At 35.8% G+C, this 20664-nt stretch overlaps 1 protein-coding gene and 1 pseudogene across 1 annotated transcript; both read right to left on the bottom strand.

The window, feature by feature from the left end:
• Positions 1–254: 254 nt before the first annotated feature.
• LOC136041112 (NADH-ubiquinone oxidoreductase chain 4-like) lies at positions 255–2386 on the bottom strand (annotated as a pseudogene).
• A 286-nt stretch (positions 2387–2672) lies between these two features.
• LOC136040718 (uncharacterized) lies at positions 2673–19922 on the bottom strand. Its single transcript, XM_065725022.1, is given in 5 exon segments — positions 2673–4438; positions 6216–6318; positions 14702–14858; positions 16136–16448; positions 19003–19922. Coding segments are annotated over 5 exon segments (3258 nt in total). The 5' UTR covers position 19922.
• Between the last annotated feature and the right edge of the window lie 742 nt (positions 19923–20664).

The following is a 20664-nucleotide window of genomic DNA, read 5'->3' as shown; positions in this document are numbered from 1 at the left end:
GGCACTTCAAGATAAATTAAGACGACAAAATTTGGCAGACATATCAGGGACCAGACAAGATTAAATTAGAAATAGGGGTTTTCCTGATTCAGCCATCTCGAGGGGTCTTGGGGGGACGGTTAATTCGGAAAAAATAGAAAAAATTAGGTATTTTTAACTTACGAACGGGTGATTGGATCTTAATGAAGTGTGATATTTAGAAGAACATTATGTCTCATAGCTCTTATTTTAAATCCTGACCGGATCCGGTTACATTTCTAATCAGCTAAAGATATACAATCTCTCCCCGTGACTTGTACTGGAGTATAAATAAATACAATAACAAGATGAAAGAAAACATAAGATTCCAGATAGGCCTACTACTATTCAGTCTAGACTAAATACACCGATAAAAAAATATATTTCGGAAAAGAAGTTAAGCGAGGGGGGTAATCCTATATTGAGAAAGCTAAGACTGAGTCACCAAAAACATAAATATGGAAAAAGAGAGATTATTCTACGGGTAAGAAGGAATCTGCGACTTCAGATGCGCGCATAAAATAGATAGCTTAAGTAGAATAATCCAGAGGAACAGATCCCGTGAGATACCATTATTAAAATTGATCTTATGTTGGTGTAAGTACAAGATATAAGTATACCTAAAATAACGAATGATATGTGAGCGACGGAGGAATAAGCAATTAAGGATTTGACATCAGATTGGCGTAGACAGATCAAGCAGCTGAAGATCCCGCCTATTAAGCAAACCCCTATTAATGTTGTTTCTCTATAAATATTTAGTACTTGTACTAAATAGAGGCCGTAACCCCCTAGCTTGAGGAGAATAGCGGCTAATACCATAGAGCCAGTTACTGGAGCCTCTACGTGAGCCTTAGGTAATCAAATGTGTGCAAAATAAACTGGGAGTTTCACTAGAAAAGAAAGGATGGCTAGCAAGAAGATTATCTTGTCTATGAAATTACCCCAAAATTGTAAGAAGGACGACGAATAAATACTCGTGTGAGCAATGATGATAAAGAGTAGAGGTAAAGAGGATAGTAGAGTGTAGAATAAGAAATAATAGGAAGCAGGTAGACGCTCTGGCTGGTAACCTCACCCGAGGATTAAAATAATTGTGGGAATTAGAGAGCACTCAAAGAAGACGTAGAATAAGATGAATGACTGCGTAGTAAACGTGAGTCACAGGAGGACAAACAAGCTTGCAAGAATAGTTCTATAGCTTAATGGTCAACTTGGCTTTAATCTGATAACTATTAAAAAGAAAATACCCGAAGTCAATGTTAAAAGAATAATTCCCCACTCTAGATGGAATTCTAATATTAACTTGTATATTAATATTAAGTATATTAAACTTGAGGTAAAGAACCACTTATTCATTTAGGAATTGTACTTGATCTGACCCTGACGAACGTACTAAAGATACCAATACTGATAATCCTAGAGCTCCTTCACAAACTGTGACTCTAAGAAAGATGAATGCGTTAATCATTCTCATATAGTTTGAATATACCAATAATCTGAACAATAAAAGAATGAGAAATTCTAATCTCAATAGAGTTACTAGGAGATGTTTGTTTCTTGAAGAGAAAATTAATAACCCTAAAGAAAGTGATAGGTAAATTATTATGATTGACTGAGTAATTAAAAAATAATATCGGTCTTGTAAACCGAATTTAGAGGAATCTCTCGGTCTTCAAAAGAGTTATTAACATCTTTAACTTCCAAAGTTAATATTTTTATTAAACTACCTTTTGACATCCTAGGATCTATCGTTGTTATTTCCATATTTATACTTCTAATAAATCATCCTCTTGCTTTTACACTCTCGTTGTTCGTTCAAACTTTATTGATTTGTGTTATGCTTAAAAATGTTTCTCTGTGAATTTCACTAATTCTCTTTTTGATCTTTCTAGGAGGGGTTCTCGTAATGTTTATTTATGTGTCTTCGCTAAGAGCTAACGAGAAATTTGCTGTGGATTTAACGTCATTTATATGAGTGGTACCTACAATTGTCTTGTCTTTCTTAGTTTTAAATAAGAATTTCATGTTTATGAACCCTTCCTCGGGCTACCTTTATCCCACCGATTTCGTGATCATCAATTTTAATGTTAATAGACTTACCATATTGGCCTACTCGTTTATAGTGGTATATTTATTTTTAGCACTTCTGCTGGTCATTGATTTTTTAAATAGTAATAAAAAACCTTTACGGTCAATGATCTAGCGATCCCGTAATATTAGGAAATAAAATGTTATCTCTACGTAAGACGCAACCTACCCTTAAAATCATTAATTCTGCCTTGGTGGATCTACCTGTGCCGGCCAACATTTCTATTTGATGAAACTTTGGCTCTCTCCTGGGCCTCTGTCTTCTTATCCAAATTGTTACTGGTGAGAATTGATGTTATCAAATCCAGTTTCGACCTGAATTTAGGCCTCTTGGCCCCCACTCTTTAGCAGAAGCTAACTAACAGCGCTTCATTGTTAATGAAGGGGAAGAGATGACCCCTGCTAATTGACAGGAAGAAGGATGGGAGGTGCTAGCTCTTCAACAGGGTAGTTAAATTCTACTCACTGCCTATTTATATAGTATATTTAATACAATGCATTTTCAATGCATAAATGGATAAACATCCTTTAAATATTTCCAGGAATCATCCACCCCAACATCTTCAGTGTTGTGCTCTTATTAAGCTATAGAAATATATAAATAGTGTGAATAATAAAGAAGACAGGATAAGTACCTTATATGGGGAGGAGGTTAGGAACGAAAATAAAGATGACCCCCGTAAGCTATTATGATAGATTAATGACGGCCCCGCTTCTTCTACCCAACCACAATCACCCTCATGATATAGGAGTTCACCCATAAATAAAGGTATGAAGCTTGTCCGCCCTGTAATGAATGGTAAAAATATTATTCTACTTACATAATGTCTTAAGCTCAAACTAAATGATTTGACAAAGTAAGGTAAAATCACCCCTACTGTAATAAGGGAGAGGAGGAGGATCTTTTCAAATAGACCTAAGATGATTCTTACGTCCCCCAGAAAACATCAATAAAAGATATATCCCCCTATAACAGCCCCCCAATAAAGAACAAAAAGAGGAGTTAGATAGTCCCCCTCTTCGTCCCTATATTGACAGCTTAAATTATAATTATAGGAGCACAAACATATTATCGCAATTCGCGAAGAGTAAGTTCTTGTTAGAAGACATGAAACTAATATGAGTACACTAGGAAATAATATATATAGACTCCCTGAAGATTCAATAATTAGGTCTTTTGAAAAGAAACCCGATAAATATGGGAACCCTATTAATCTAAGAGAACAAACTAAGATAATATAACTAGTGTAAGGGAGTATCCTGGATACCCCTCCTATACGACGTATATCTTGTACCCCTAGTGAATGAATTACGACCCCTGAACATATAAAAAGAAGAGCCTTAAAGAGTGCATGGGCAAAAAGATGAAAATAACAAAATAGAGTGAGCCCTAAGCCTAGAGAAAATATTATTACTCCTAGCTGGCTTAATGTAGATAACGCAATTACTCGTTTTAGATCGTTTTCTCCGAACGCAGCCAGGCCTGAAAAAAAGGAAGTTAAGGCCCCCATGACAACGAGTAAAAAACACCCTCTCTCTTCAAATGAGGGAGACAAACGAATTATCAAATAAATCCCGGCTGTCACTAGTGTGGATGAATGGACTAGGGATGAGACAGGGGTAGGAGCCGCCATGGCTGCTGGTAACCATGCAGAAAAAGGTAGCTGAGCTCTTTTGGTAAAAGAAGATGAAATGAAGAAAAGCATAATTGATAAAGAGAAGTATCTTAAAAATATATAGTCCCAGCTCTTAGAGTAAAATATTTGCCCCAATGACCATAAAATTAATACATCACCTAGTCGATTTCTTAAAATAGTAATTATTCCTCTAGAGGAAGAATTATAATTTTTGTAAAATATAATTAATAAATACGAAGTGATACCTAACCCATCTCAACCTAATATTAATCTCAATCCATCCGAAGATATAATCAACAGAACCATAGATGAGATGAATCCTAATATTATATATATAAAACGATTAACAAAAGTTTCACCTCTTATATAATAAGAAGAATAAATTATAACTTGAGAAGAGATTAAGAGAACTAAGAAGATGAATGATAGTATGAGCCAATCAAAGCACACTTGGTAATCCAAATGCAAAAAGGATACTTTTAATAAGTAGATTTCATCTGATAGGAACAATAAAAATGAGCAACAAACACTTAATACTCCGGTAAATAATAAGATGTAACCTGATACAAAATATAACAATACTGTCAGAGATGACTCTCCTTTAGTTCCACAAACTAATATTCTCTTTAAACTATAACAGTAGACGAAAATTAAAGTCAGTAACGGAATCAGATGAGCTCCCCTGATCACCCCTGGGGAAGGTATTTACCCTCTTAAATTTCAGCTTTAAATTAACCCTAGACACTGCTGGATGATGATCTTTACTTTTGACATCAATAACAGCACTCCTTTAAACCCTAGTATCTTATATTTTTTTTTTTAATATCTAGCCTCTATCCTTTCAAAGGGTACCTAACCATTGATGAACTTGGACAAACTTTATGGCATGAAAGTGAAATTTTCAGGGATTGATTTGCAATCAAAATGAGATCCAAAAACAGAGTTTTAGGCCTTGTAACTTTGCCAAGTCCTGATTAACAAAGTTTAGAAAAATTTGTAAAAACTTGCCTTAAACTTGAAAAAAAAAATTCAATTCAAATTCAATATCACCACATTTGAAATAATTATTAACTGCATTAGATATTTCATCCCCTTTAGTCATTCCAAATTCCAGGCGTGGATGTACAATAGCTTTGTACAACTTTGTGACAACACATGGCTTCCTGGTGGTAAACGTTCGTTTTATGAGCACTAGGGCTCGGTTTGCTTTAGCAGATTGAGCTCGTGTGGCTCTGAAACTTGAGTCTGTCATCAACAATGAACCCCAGGTCTTTTCCCTCACTTACAAGGCCATCTCGGATATAGTAAGGTCGTTTAGGATTGTTGTGTCCAAGATGTAGGACTTAGCATTTTGACAAGTTGAAATGTAAACCCCACTCAGATGACCATCTAGATAGTTGATCTAAATCTTCTGGCATTGTTCAGAGATATATCCCCATACATCCTGTATGCTTCCATTTTCAGCAGAAATAATTGATGCTGTTCAATTGATGTGTCAAAGGCTTTTGCTTTATTCTAGCAATATGACATCCACTAGAAGACTATGATCCAAGAGTATGGTGACAAATCATATGATTCAGTGAGGATTGTATTGATTGAACGATCTTTACAGAAACCATGCTGCTGAATTTTTGAAACCAACTGATCTCATTCAAGGTGAGAGCCCAGTGCATCATTTATGATGCTCTCCAGGATCTTGCATACAACTGGAGTTATCTTAGAGGGCAATAATTACAGGCTTGGTCCTTTCTCCCTTTCTTTAAGGTGGGCTTGATGTTGGCATACTTCCAGTCACTTGGGAGCACTTTGGAAGTGAGTGACATCCCAAACATCACTGCTATTGGCTCAGCAGTTTGATCAGCTCCTTCTTTTAATGACCAGCTGTTTTTTTTTCTGGATTGTAGGTTATCTGGCCCAGCAGCTTTATTTACATCCAGTCTTTAAGCTTTCCTAGAACATTTCCTTTACTTATAATTGTCATGTACATTGGTTCTCCAATTGGTTGCTCTTGTAAAGTGGGTTGAGGGTTTGCTATGGGCTGAGTAAAAAAATTTGTACCAAAGCTAGAGTTGAGCAAATACACTTTTTCTTTAGCCTCTGAGGTCTTGTGTCATCCTCTTTCATGAGGTCTGGGATATGAAGTCTAGAGGGATTAGCTGCTGATATATGGCGCTAGAGCCCATTTGGATTCTGCTTTTCGTCAGCTGCAATTGCCTCCTCATTGTTTTCTACAACCTTCCAAGTCAAATTTCTTGGCCTGTTTCTGCATTACTTGGGCATGTCATAGTAGTTATCACATCTGCACTTTATATATTTGGTCCATGCTCTTTTCTTCTTCCTTCTAGCCCTTATGACTTCTTTGGGTAGGAAGGGGAGTATTTCTGGCAGGGGCGGCCAGTATACACAGGTGTTTATTTTCTGCAGCTAGGACAACTGTCTTTAATGCCTCCCAGCTTTTTTCTGTGTTACCATTGTCAACCACACTCTCCCATTTTATCTTTGACAGGTCCTGCTGTATTAATTCATGATCTGTAAAGGGTTTTTTCACTTTATTTTCCTTCTTGAAGTTCACCTGTATCTCAGTCAAGATACAAATATGGTCACTACTTCAAACTGCAGGGTGATAGGAAGCAGAAATAATTCGGTCAGGGTCTTTTGTTACAACTAAGTCTAGTAAGGAAGGTTGTTGCTGGTGCCTGAATCGTGTTGGTTGGTCAATGATCTGTGTCAATAGGTTGTCATTGTCCCACTCCTTGTCAAGTTGGTGTTTGAAAGACTGCATGGAAGGAGTGCTGTGTGTAGAATAATTGTTCTTATCATTCAATTGTTCTGAATGCTTATGCTAGCTTTTGTGCCATTTTAGCCAACAAATTGTAAACAAATATTTTAGCCAATAAATTGTACTCAATTCTATTCTATTTCTCTTTAGCCAATAGCCAACAAAAAATCTAACCAATAAACTGTATTCAATTCTATTCTATTTCTCAGGTGAACATGCTGTTTTTATTATTTCAATGTTCACCTTACCTTAGTTACCTTCATCCATTTGAGAGCTTTAAAATCTACCTGACTTGTGGTACTCTTGAGTCAATTACTCTCAGTCGAGCCTCCACTGGTTCTTCTCCCACTTTTTGTCAAGTTGGTGTTTGAAAGACTAGATGGAAGGGGCGCTGAGAGTAGACTCCTTCAATTCATTCCAGTGGTTAAACATGGTGACCACTTTTACAAGCATAGCAATTTACACAAATTAAATTGTTAACTTATGAGCATAACATATCACACTTGAAAATGTGATTGCAAATGCTAACCTTGTAGCACTCTCCTATGCAGCATTTCCATATGACATTATACACCCCATAACTCAAAACCATCCAGTACCAATTTTGGTTGTACTGAATGGTTCGGCAACCTATTTATGTTTATCTTCTAACATCTGTTTTATCATTGTAATTGTTCTGACATGCTTATGCTAACTTTCGTGCCATTTTAGGCAATAAATTGTGTTGAATTCTACTTCTCAGGTGAACATACTGTTTTTATTATTTCAGTGTTCACCTTACCTTAATCACCATAATCCATTTGAGAGTTTTAAGGTCCCCCTGACCTGTAGTACTCTTGAGTCACTCACTCCCAGTTGAACCTCCACTGGTTCTTCTCCCACTCCTTGTGAAGTTGGTGTTTGAAAGACTGGATGGAAGGAGTGCTGACAGTAGAGTCCTTCAATTCGTTCCAGTAGTTAATTACTCTTCTTGAAAAAATACATTTGACAGATTCTTAATCTGTAGCTTAATTTTGGTAGTTTCTTTGAATGTCCTCTTATGAGATGATGGCTGGTACTGTGCTTGCCCTTGAAGATAGTGGAGTTTTCCTTTTGGAGTTTATTAGTCAGCACCATATCACTACACATGTGTCTGTAGACAAGGGTAGGTAGCTTGAGCTGCTTAAGACATTCCTCATATGAAGCTGATTTTTAGTTTTAATGCAATTTGTTGCTTACCTCTGGACATTTTTGATTAGCCTAATATCTTGCCAGTAAAAAGGACCAGCCAGGCATATGCCAAAATCAAGATTGGATCTAACAAGAGCCTTAAAAAGTTTTCTGAATATTGTTACATGTTGTACTAGAATTTTATTTATTCTGCAATGCTGACATTTTTTTAGTACCCCTTGGGGTACACATACCCCAAAGACAGTAAACACTGTCCCATGGCTATGTCTTGCTCCATTAGCAGTGGCTTGGATACATTTGAAAAGACCACTGAATTGGAAATTAGTTTGTATATTTCTAGTTGAGGAGCTTTTTCCTAACTTTAAAGGCAATGGAGCAGATGAAACTTTCAAGCTGGAAGTTTTCACTGGTAAGGTGCTGTCAAGCTACTAACTCTACTCTTTCCATATAACTAAAGCTCAGAAGATTGCAGAGAAGATGGGTCTGTACTGCAGAGTCCTCCATTTAGTGATCAGACATTAACAATTCTTATTGATTCTTTTATTTATTTTGTAGGTGCATGAGTCACAATATAAGCTTGCTTACTTAATTGGCGCATATTAGAAAACTCTACATGGTGTCAGAAGTCTGAGTAATTCAACATGGAATTTGGTGCTTGCCCATAAATAAATTGGGATGCAACAAACCTAAAAGTTGCTTGGTCACACTTCAAACAGCATGCAGAACTCATGTTCACAGGAACTCTAAGTGAAAAAAAAACAGGGGCAGTGAAATGTTCATATTTGCTGATATGGGCTGGTGAAAAAGGCAGAGACATTTTCAATGCATGAGCATTAACTGTCAATGAAACAGACAATCTTGAAGCATATCTAAGGAAGTTTAGTGAACATGTTGAACTGCTTACAAACCCTATATTCACCAGATATCAATTTCACAGACGTAACCAGAGAGACAGCAAATCAATAGAAAAGTACCTCACTGATTTATGCATTACAGCAAAAGAATGTGCATTTGGAACGACTAGTGACGAAATGATCAGAGATCGACTAGTTTTTGGAGTTAAGCAGGATAAAATTCAGGGACGACTACTTAGTAAAGGAGCAGGACTAACTCTAGCTTGCGCGACAGCTCTATGTAGAGCTGCAGAGGAGAGACCAGCACAATTGATGATTATGTCCAACCAGAAACATTCCAAAGTGCATTTAAAAGGAGAGGTACGTGTTTTAACAAGGCAAGGACAAAAATACTACAAATGTGGTGGAAGCTTCACACCTGGTCATTTATGTTCCCCAGACGACTCGGGTGAAGGGTCAAAGTGTTACAATTGTGGGGGAGTGTTTAGCAAAAGCCATCAGTCCCCTGTCAAAGGAAAAAGCTGCATAAAACGCAAGAAGATGCATCACTTTGCAAAAATGTGCAGAAGCCAGTTCGCATTTAACAGTCAATGGATAAACTTGTCTGACTGCTTTTGCCCGGATACAACGGTTGCTATGCCATGTTGTTGACTTATGTGAATAATATCGTGATAATTGCTTAAATTAATTGTTACATTATAATCTTGGATACAAAGGAGTGAGTTCTGCGTTCATGCGAGCTAGTTTTGCGAGCTAGTTCATGAGGTATCCGGGTGTGGGTGTTAGCCGTGCCCTTTTATAACGGTTTATGCAAATTGCACGCTGTAAACTAGCGTGGGTAAAAAATAAGTTTTTGCAAAGGTAGGTGACATGTTATTTTGATAAAGTCAGAATGGGAAAGAAAGCCAGACCCAAACGCAACCGGACAGAAGCTAAATTATCGGATCCGGTTATAAATTCTACTAGTAATTCAGATACGAGTGTCAATGCGGACTGCCAGAAAACAAATGCTTTGGAAATCTATAAATGTGAACATGGAAACCCTAAAGCAGAGTGTACTTGAAATTCAGAACGATTTGGGTACAGTTAAAAGTCGTGTTATGGTGCTAAAAAATAAAAGTAGTACAACGGACAATGAAATTGCAACAGTGAAATCGGAATTTCTAGCTCTGCAAAGTTTGTAAAAGCCCAGTCACAGCTGATTAAGAAATGCAATGAGAAAATAAATGTGGTTGTGTCCCAGTCTCTTGTTGATGAAAATCAGGACAAAAGTTGCATAATTTGCCGTTTTGGGGCCTTAATGATGACCCTTGAATGAGGCTGCATCTCGGGTTTCCGAGGTGATTGTAGCTGGTTTGTCACTCCCAACTGACAAGTTGCCACCATTCACTGTGGCTCACTGTTCCAAGAATTTTGTTAAAATTAGGGTGGACAGTGTCCAGGCGCGTTTCTTGACTCTAAGTAATGCGAAAAAATTAAAAGGGAAAGAGTTCGGTGTTTATAAGTCTGATTTTATTAGTGATGATGTATCACCGCGTGTACGGGTTTTGCGTAAAGAATTACTTGGGTTACGTAAGCGTTTGGCAGATAAAGGTGCGGAATGCTGGGTACCTGCTACCCAACCACCCAGCATCTCTGTTAAAAAGGACAACCATGTTATTTAAGTGCCTTGGTACAATGCTAAAAGTTTGTTGGATTCTTAATTTTTGTTTGCTGCTGTTAAAATTAGTGAGTGTTTTTTGTTATTGAAAAAATCAATTAAAAAAAATAATTGAAAATAATAAAAAAAAATAATTAAAAATAGAACTTGCTATTTTGTCGCGATAATTATGGTTGTGTGATTGTGGGAATTAGTAGCTGTTGTATTTGGTGACTTGTCTATGGATTCGTTATGGGCAAACCAAATACTGCCTGTTTCTTTTTTTATTTGTTTTTTTCCGAGATGGAAAGTGTCATACTTTTGTTGTTTGTTATATTCTATTTTGTTCTTGTTTAGTTGTTTTTTTTTTGTTTTTTTTTGTTTTGTTGTGGAGATGAGGCCATATTACTTTGTTGTAAAACTGTATTAATATAGTTGATGGTGATCGTGGCACCCTGGGCAACAGCCGTCTTAAAAATTTGGAAGCTTCATTTGTGGATTTTGGTAGTATATTTATGGAGCAGCTCCACCGGGATTATGATATTCGGATTGCTGGTCAATATGTTTCTTGTAATTCAAAGTACCTATTTAAAGATGGTTTGAGGTCCGGGAATAGTGGTGGTGATTCTGAAGATCTCAGAATTTTCCATCTTAACCGCCAGGGTTTGAATTCATCTTTTAATTTTTTTAAGCGAGATATGTGAACTTTCCATTTTTCAGGTTATTGGTTTCACAGAAACATGACTAAATGAGCATAACTCTGCTCTCTTGGATATTCCAGGGTATACATTTTATCATAGGAATCGTCAATTTCGTCAACATGGAGGTATTGGAGCTTATATACGGAGCGATATCGAGGTTTTGGTAAGAAGTGATCTAGTGCTGTTCACGGGATGTTATTTGAGCCACTTATCCTTCAGCTCAGGCTTAAGCCAAAAGATGTTTATGTTTTTGTACTATATAGACCACCATCTGGGTCTATACCGGCCTATACCTACAGCTTTGCATGTCATATAGTTTATTTCCCACTATAAATATTTGTACGCGTGTTACCACTTTAACGGCTAAGCTACTTGATAATATTTTTTCTAATTCTAAATTTTCAGATCCAAGGGTTATTGTTACTGATGTTTCTGACCATTTTGGGATTTCGGCAAGTTTTAAAGTTTGTTTCCCGAGGCAGCAAGGCCCTAGACTGAAAATGAGTATGTTACCTGTGCTCAACCAGGGTAGATGGGTTAATCTAATGCCCTTTCGGAACATTTTGCAACTGTTGGGGCTCGATTTTCTCGTACTACAGTAGCTTCTGATAATGATCCTCCACTTGAGACTTTTATGGGTACTTCTGTCAATGTATCTAAGACCTGTCACTCGTGATGAAGTTCGTAAGATTATCTTTGAGATGAAAAGTTCTCCGGCTGGGAGTGATCCCATTAACCTTCTTGTTTTGAAAGCCACGTTTCCAAGCATTTCACATATATTAACGTCCCTTATTAATGCTTGTTTTAAGCAAGGGAAGTTCCCCAATTGTCTTTAAATTGCAAGGATAACTCCTGTGTTTAAGGGTGGTAACAAGAATGATTTGGAGAATTATAGACCGATTTCATTATTACCTGTTGTTTCACGAATTTTAGAAAAATGTATTAATGTTTGAACTTATGAGCATTTGGAGCATAATAAACTTCTACATCCAAATCAGTTTGGTTTCAGGAAGGGCAGAACAACAGAAATGGCGATTTCATTTATTACTACTATAATTAACGATGCTCTTGATAAAAAGCTTAGGGTAGCTGGTGTATTTTTGGACTTAATTAAGGCGTTTGACACTGTTGACCATCGAATATTATTAAAAAAAAATGTGAATTTTATTGATTAAGGGGTTCTACATTGGATTTGCTTGGCAGTTATCTTCAAAATAGACAGCAGTATGTCAATTTACATGGATTTTTGTCAAGTAAAAATGTTGTTAATTGGGGGGTTCCCCAAGGATCCGTACTGGGTCCGACTCTGTTTTGAAAGCTCTGCCCAGAATTGACGACTTTGCTGACAACGGTCTGAGTAAGACCCACCTTACTATGCCCTTATTTGCTGATGATACAACCTTGGTGTGTGTTGCCCCTAAGGAACAACTGCTCATGTCAACGATAAATGCTGCAATGAGCAGGATATGTACCTGGCTTAAAATAAACCACTTTGACCTGAATATAGATAAGTCAAATTTTGTTATATTCTCTCGATTTCCGAATTTTTACCCTTGGTTTACGGAAATAATTTCGGAGCGGGGAATTATTAAACAAACAAGATTCACCAAATACCTCGGAATCAATGTTGATGAAACCTTATCATTTAAAGATCATTCTATGTACCTACAGGTATTTCTTCCCGTTCATGTTTTTCAGGTTTTTTTATAGATATACACGGAAATAGAATAGTTTAACAAGTGATATTTTGGACACCCCAATATATTTAGAAAAACCATTAAGGAACTGCTTTTTGCTGAATATAAATTTTGATTGATTGATTCATTTATTATGGGGGTTGGGGGTTTTGTTGATATGATGTTCCCAGAGGAAAAGTATCATGTTCTTTTGTATTTATTGTTTAGTGTGGTGGTATTAGTGGTGTAAATTATTCTTTTTGTTTTAAGGATTTGGTTTTCTCTACCTCCCCCACGGAAAAGCTTTGCTTTTTAGGGGAAGTAGCAAATTTTTTTTGTTTATATGTGTTTTCAATAATCCTCTCTCTCTCTGTCTATCTCTGTCTGTCTGTCTGTCTGTCTCTCTCTCTCTCTCTCTCTCTCTCTCTCTCTCTCTCTCTCTCTCTCTCTCTCTCTGTCTCTGTCTGTCTGTCTGTCTCTCTCTCTCTCTCTCTCTCTCTCTCTCTCTCTCTCTCTCTCTCTCTCTCTCTCTCTCTCTCTCTCTCTCTCTCTCTCTCTCTCTGTCAGATAGTTTTCTTGAGGATTGGAACATCTCAAATGATTCTTGTTTTCTTCTGAAGGCCATCTCAAACCCCAAAAAGCATATTTCAAGTCTGTGCTTCCCGCAACCCTTCAGGACAATCCTTGGAAGGGGGAGAGGTTCATCTATTTTAAATTTCATATAAACGGTCCTGTGCTTCTTTATGAATTTCCTATATGCTTCCTTGTCCATTCGGGAATATTTTATTTTATTGAATATAATGTATTAATAAACGTTGATCAAATCAAAATTTTACACGAAGTCAAAATAATGAATAGAACCAATAAAAAAACATAAGAATAAAACAAGAATTACTCAGTTGAGTGAGGTGAGGAAACGAAATTAATAGTAAAGCATTAATTAAATTAATGAGAAAAAATGAACGTCATTTTTCCGACATAAACGAAAAAAAAATCATTTATATAATTTAAAACACTGAGTCTCCCTCTTTAACAAAATGGGATTTACGTTATGCGGATGAATGATGACAGATTACCAAAGATTTTTCTTTTCGGCCAAACGTCTGAGGTCAAACGAAAACCAGGTCGTCCCCAGTTGAGGTGAGAGGATGTCATAAGAAAAAATCTAAGGGAGATGGCCCCTGGCTGGGGCCAGGTAGGTACGATTTTCTTTTGGGGGGAAGGGGTGGCAACCAAATTTTGGGGAATGGATAATAAAACAATCTGATAATTTAAATAAGAAGCGTCAGAAATCTAACAAAATTTAGGAATTTGGGGAAACCCTGGGCCCTGAAGTTCCACGACCATACCTAGGGGATTTGAGAAAGCATTCAAAGATGGATTTCAAAAATGATAATTATAAAATTATGTAATACAGTACCCTTAATTTCCTTTTCCCGAATCACCAAATTAAACTCCACTTTTTAATAGGCCCCTTAAGACAGGACTTCATTCACATAGGATGATGATAGTTTCCTACAATTCTTATACAGTGCTGGGTTTGCACCTATAAAAGGGCATATTTTTTGATCGCACACTGTTATAGGAAGAACATAAATAAGAAAAACTATACAAATATATAATAGCGATGTTCAGTAATTTTGTGGAAGAACTATAATGACAGATTGCATTTTAGGTAGATGACGTTCATTTACTTTTAGGTAGTAATTAGGTACTTTTAGTTACTTTTGGGTACATTTATGTAGATGAAGTTCATTTAATATTATGCTATGAACAAACTGTTACATAAAGCACCATTACAAAAAAAAACCTTAAAAAAAAACTTTTTCGCATGCTAACCAATGGTCTGCGTTGCGCAGATATCGATCTTCTGATTCGTTGCTTTCGGCCGAGGGTGCAATGCGTGGTTGGGGGGCAAATCCTCCAACAATTCCCGTGTTTTCCCCCTAGATTTCTCCAGGAATCTATTAAAGCTGGGTTGCCGCTGGATGAGCAAATAGTCACACCATTGAACCCCGTTCCAAACAAAATAACCAGCGACACCAGGATATGAACCCCTTACCTTAGGATTTCAAGTCTGTTGCGCTTGCCAATCGGCGCAAAAAAGTGAGATAGAATATTTTACAAGAAACTTACAGTGGAAATTTTTTCTTTGACGTGATCTAAAATCATGTTGATGTCTCTCAGTTCAGGTGAATATAAAAACGTTGACAAAGACGGATTTTGTGAGTCCACACAAGTTCTTCCTGTCACAATAGACTGCTTCTCTTCAAATTTAAAACAAAATTCTTCTCTATAACAAAAAGAAACCTCTTATAACAAATTCAGTTATCAAAATAATATAATTCAGATGAGTCTATTGCCCTAAAAAAAGGACGAAAAATCAAGTTTTCTCAAAAAGAACGAGAGCTGAATTGGTCTCAGGAGAAGGGTGGGGGGCACAACATAGGAACACACAAAATAAGTAGACTAAAGAAAAAATTAAGAAATTATAGAAAAACCGTAATATTCTGAACAAGCTTCATTCTAAAGAGTAAAGTCATAATTAGAACATACTGAGTAACCCTGTATATGAGAGGGGAGAGACAGCCGTTCCCTTGGATCTCCCACTCTTTACGCTAGAAATTTTTATTTCAATACTTCAAAAGCTCCAACACAAGAGCAATATAAAGAAAGTTATTTCTCCAAATTTTGAGTATAAAGGGGCTTATTTAGTTGTTTTACTGTAGACTAGTGTTTTCGGTTCGTTTTGAAGGGTTACCAACTGGCTATATTTTTGGCATTCTAAAATATTCTCAGGAAAGCACTAGTCAGACCTCAGAGTTAACAATGGGGGCTTGTGGGGGGCAGGAACCCCCTCCCCCTAAAAAATATAGGATAACTTCTGCTAGTTTTAGCTTTCTACTTCGCTCTTTATTTTTAATTTAAATATACTTATTTTTACTTGTATAATACACATAAGAATGAAGATACGGAAAGCAATTGAAAGTAAGGAGTTTTTCTCAACTGAAAGTAAGCAGCAGCATTAAAACTCAAAACGAACAGAAATTATCCCGCAAATGAGGAGGGTTGCCTCCTTCTCAATAGCTCACTCTTTACGCTAATTTTTTTTTTACAACTTTTAAGAACTCCATCTTGTTGAATAGGAAAGATAGTGTTGCTCTAGGTACTCTTCCTATTTCGGAAAATTTTTTAGATCTACAAAATCGATTTCGAATTTAAAGCTATTAAGTTTGCTTAAATATTCAGCCTGAAATCATGAAAAAAATGCTTTTGCTGAATAAAAAAAATGTTTATATAATTGAAATTTGTTGTGACTTTAACGAAAAAGAAAAATTCTTCCCAGGCTAGATTACGAAAATCCTTTCACTAATTCCTTAACTTTAGTAGTTCCTGAAAAAAAAAGATTATTTGCCCCTCCCCCTTGATCTCTATATTTCGTATACTTAATATCTTGATACTCTAGCGCGACAACACTTGTTTAAGTGTGAAAGGTTATGCTTAATATAACGTAACTTAACCACTTAGCATAGAAAATTGCGTAGTAGTGTGAAAGCTGGCTAAATTTACCTTTGAAATCCAGGGAAAGATGTAATCTTTAAAACTGCATATTTGATACGAGAGCCGCCAACAAGCAAACCACACGCAAGAGCATCCATGATTTTGCGTTCAGTCATCAGCTTAGAAAATTCACTATAGAACAACGCTGATCCCTCACTCATAGTAGCCACTAGTAAAATCAACGAAATAATTACATTGCACAGCCCTTCGTCAAGTTGATGTGATGAGTAATCTTCCAGCATGCGCTGCAAAAGGCTGCTAATACTCTTTACAGGTAGCTTCTCTTTCAGGATTGGTTGCAGAGTTTCTTGTTCAGCTAATGGTGCAGGGTGTTAAGGAAATATCATGCTATAATATATAAGCTGTAGAAAAAGAACAGAAGCAAGGAAAAAGAAGATCAGAGGTTACATTAAGAAAAATGCTATCATAAAGAAAAACACAAGAGAAAATATCTCATATTTCACAGAGGGAGATAATTTACGATACTGAAGGGATAAGAATTTTTTATGACAAAGAAAATAAAATACAGAAAAAAAAGTATTTTTATTGAAGAAGGCGGCCAATTTTTTTTTTTTTTTTCTTCAATGAAAATGCTAAATAAATTCAATTTCAACTCTAGGAAATGCACAATTTCTCAACAGAGGCAATTACAAATACTCGCCAAATAACATTCCCCAAAAGAAAAGTGAAAACGGAGTTTTTTAGTCTAATTTCAAGGCTGAAAGGTTTTCAATAAAGGGATCAAAATTTGAGGAATCATTATTTAAAGAATTATTGACAGTCTTGTGGCTACTGTACGGACTGATTAATTGAATACTAATCAATTATAGAAGCAAAGAAAGCATTATAACTTTTTAAGTATTAAACCTTAAGACTTCAAAGAATAACAATACAAAGGGATATAACTAGGGATATAAGGGATATAAATAGGGATATAACTTTTTAAGTATTAAACCTTAAGACTTCAAAGAATAACAATACAATTCTTTTACTTTGTACTTATACTACTGATAGTGACTGAGGCAATGAATAAGTCCGTAGGCAATGGATAGTCCGTATTTTGTTTAAAACAAAACAGTTTGGCTATCAAATTCCCGCAAGAAGAAGAAGAGTTTACAAGAAGTCAAAACTAAGTGTTAGTTTTTACCGCTGGAGACTACCAGAGGTACCGTTAAATAAGAATAATCCAACAATATGACCTTTCCCCAATAAGCACCTTTCTAAGATTTACCACAGAGTTCAGTCTGGATCTAATCTGGATCAGTCTGGGCTAAATTTTCAGGCGTTTTCATATCAGTTCCCTCATTCAAGTGACGAAGTTCCCTCTTCCCCCCTTTGCATGCCTTGTAATCTTGAAAATGAAACAACTGACCATTGCCTATTTGAATGTGATATACAGACGTCTGCATAGTATACCCTGCAATGTAAAAAGTTCGAATGCTTCAAACACCACAAAATTTCACTAACAGCCAAGAGTCTTGCTGACCATACCTGCACACAGAGCACAGAACTCAATGTGTATCCTCTTATTATTCAACTCCTAGTATCAAAAGATTTACTGCAAGAAATCTTAGCAGATTCAAGATAAGTAGGGACAAACCAATTAAGAAGCTCTGTCCATCTCACAGTGAGTCAAAAGGAAAAGGGCTGAATAGCCCGCGACTGAAAAGCCCGCGACTGCTGAAAAAGAAGAAGAAGAAGAAGTGTTTAACCTTTTTACTTCGGTTTATAGTTCATATACTTATGTTTGGTAGTCATTACGCTAAGAGTATAAAGAGACATTTACTGACCCAATACTAGACAGCTTGATCCTCAGACTACATTATAGCCACAAGTGTCAATAGATTCAAGATTACACAGTGCCAATTATGCACTCTGTTCTAATTTCTCGAATGGAACATTGTTTCGTTCAACTTTCAAACATCAAATTATCAATTTACCAAAGTCAAGAGTATATTTTCAGAAACTAGAAAGATGGAAGCTTGCTACAAGCTTTTCAAACCAATTTCTTGCCATTTTAATTTTCCGCTTCTGAAATACAAGTGTGATGTTAAAACTAAGAAAACATCATGTAATTCATAAAATTTGGCTTTTTTTGACAGATGTGACTATGGTTTGGACATAAGGCAACAAATCTAGTGCTACACCTTTGCCATCTACCATGGTTTCTCATCCAAGTATGTATGCTGCTACCTTAAACTAATTTTTTTTTTCCTTTCACCCCCCCCCCTTTTGGAAGAATTAATCTGTTGTTCCTTAACAAATTTGGAATTAGTAAGATTCCAGGAGACTTATTTACTTTCCAACCTTAAAAACACAAATTACGAGGATTTCAGAACATTAACTCCACCTGAAAATCCTCCTATACTCTCTTGAGTTTTAGCTATCCACGACTACGAGCAGTGACTTGAATCTACCTCATTTGCGCTTCCACACACAAATGAACCTAAACTTTTTAGGAGGAAGAAGGCAGCTTTTATGAATTTTTTCATTTGACATGAATATAAATAACGATTGTCTTTTAAACACTAATAGAAAAAAGAAGACAAATTGTAAGACATTTAGGCAAAACCTCCGAGAAGGAAGAAGGCAACTTTTATGATTTTTTTCATAGTTTTTCAGAATTACCTCCCCCCCCCCAATAGAGCGGATCCGTTCCAATTATGTCAATCATGTATCTAAGACTTCTGCTTATTTTTCCCACCAAGTTTCGTCCCGATCCCTCCACTCTAACCGTTTTCCATGATTTTAGGGAAACGCTTTAAATTCGATCAATTTTTTTATTTTTTAGTTTCTACTACCATCATGGGCGGACTAAAAAAAAATACTTACCACCCCCTCCCACCCCTTGAATCTAGAATATTAGAAAAGGATATCAGTCAAAAGAGATGCAAGTCCAATATACTCTTGAATTGTGGCATCAGATTCAAATTCAGAGACAATACTCTTAATCAGATCAGCATCCATCAAACCTGGCTCCTTCTTCGTAACCAATTCAAGCATTAAAAAACGAGTAATTTTCGTCTCACGCTTGGCTGGAAAAGATTCAAGCAGCTCCAACGCATCCCTTGGAGAGAAAAAATCAACTTCCAGCAACTTCAGGCAATTCTCTAACTTCATTTTGGGCAAACAGCAATATTCCAGCGCTTCCTTTTTTAGCTGACTATCACTTTTGGCAGTTTTCATAAACTGTGGTGAAGCCTCAAATAAATCTATAATAGCTTCAATAATATTCTGGCTCCTTTCTTCTAATCCCACTTTAATTTGGTGCAGCTTTTTTGATGAAAGTGATGGATGCAGCTTTGATCCAGTGTGATTGTATAGAAGTATTAAAATATCAGTATAAAGAAATGAGAATGAGTCATCAATTCCTCGCTCACGAACAGCCTCCTCGAAACGCAAAAAGTCTCTGAATCGAGTTTCTAAGCTTTTCAGCAATTGTTCATTCTGTAAAATGTTCATCAAAATTGACAATGCTGGAATCTCTAAATCTTCCTCCTGGTAAATAACGTACAATAAAAGATGCTCACACAAAATTTCCACTTCTCTAAATATTCCACAATATTTTAATAAAGTTACAACTTTAATAACTTTCAAACAGGATACTTTTACACATTTTTCAAAATTCCCAGTAACGATATGGACAAGAGATGGGAAAAGAATTCCTTGAACATCCCTAATAGTTTTCAAATCTGTGTTCTTAGTAAATAAATTTTCAGAATTTTTCAAAGCTTCTTGTATCAAGGCAGTGTTCTTAGATTGTATAGACTTACACAAGTCAATCACAATATCCATCTATATATATATGCCTATATATATATATATATATATATATATATATATATATATATACATATATATATATATATATATATATATATATATATATATATATATATATATATATATACATACATATTATATGTATAAGTAAAAACACACACACAAGGGGGAGGGGCTTATTCCATAGGCAACCTACGTATTTTGTGTTTTACTATTTCTCATTCTTACATATGCACTAAATAAATGGTTACTAACGAAAGTTATTCCTTATACCGAGGATCTACATTGAACTATCATTTATATGGGTATATATATATATATATATATATATATATATATATATATATATATATATATATATATATATATATATATATATATACAATTTACTTACATATTATATGTATAAATAAAAACACACACACAAGGGGGAGGGGCTTATTCCAGAGGCAACCTACGTATTTTGTGTGGTACTATTTTTATTTTTTACATAAGCACTAAATAAATTGTTACTAACGAGAGTTATACCTTATACCGGGGATCTACATTCAACTATCATTTATATGGGCATTCTAGGCTGCTTCACCAGCGGAGGTAATTAATTCGATATTACGGTAAGATATCACGGTATATGATAAATATCAGTAGTGAAAACAAAGGAGACATCTTTTTATATCACCAAACTGTGACTTTCTAAGATCTTGGATGACGCCAAAAGAATAGGAGCGAAGGAACGAATGATGTAAATTCTTTGT

Source organism: Artemia franciscana, chromosome 21 (genome assembly GCF_032884065.1).
Source record: "Artemia franciscana chromosome 21, ASM3288406v1, whole genome shotgun sequence".
Classification (NCBI taxonomy): Eukaryota; Metazoa; Arthropoda; class Branchiopoda; order Anostraca; family Artemiidae; genus Artemia; species Artemia franciscana.
Note: the sequence above shows the minus strand (reverse complement) of the source record. Positions and strands in the feature narration are given on the sequence as shown.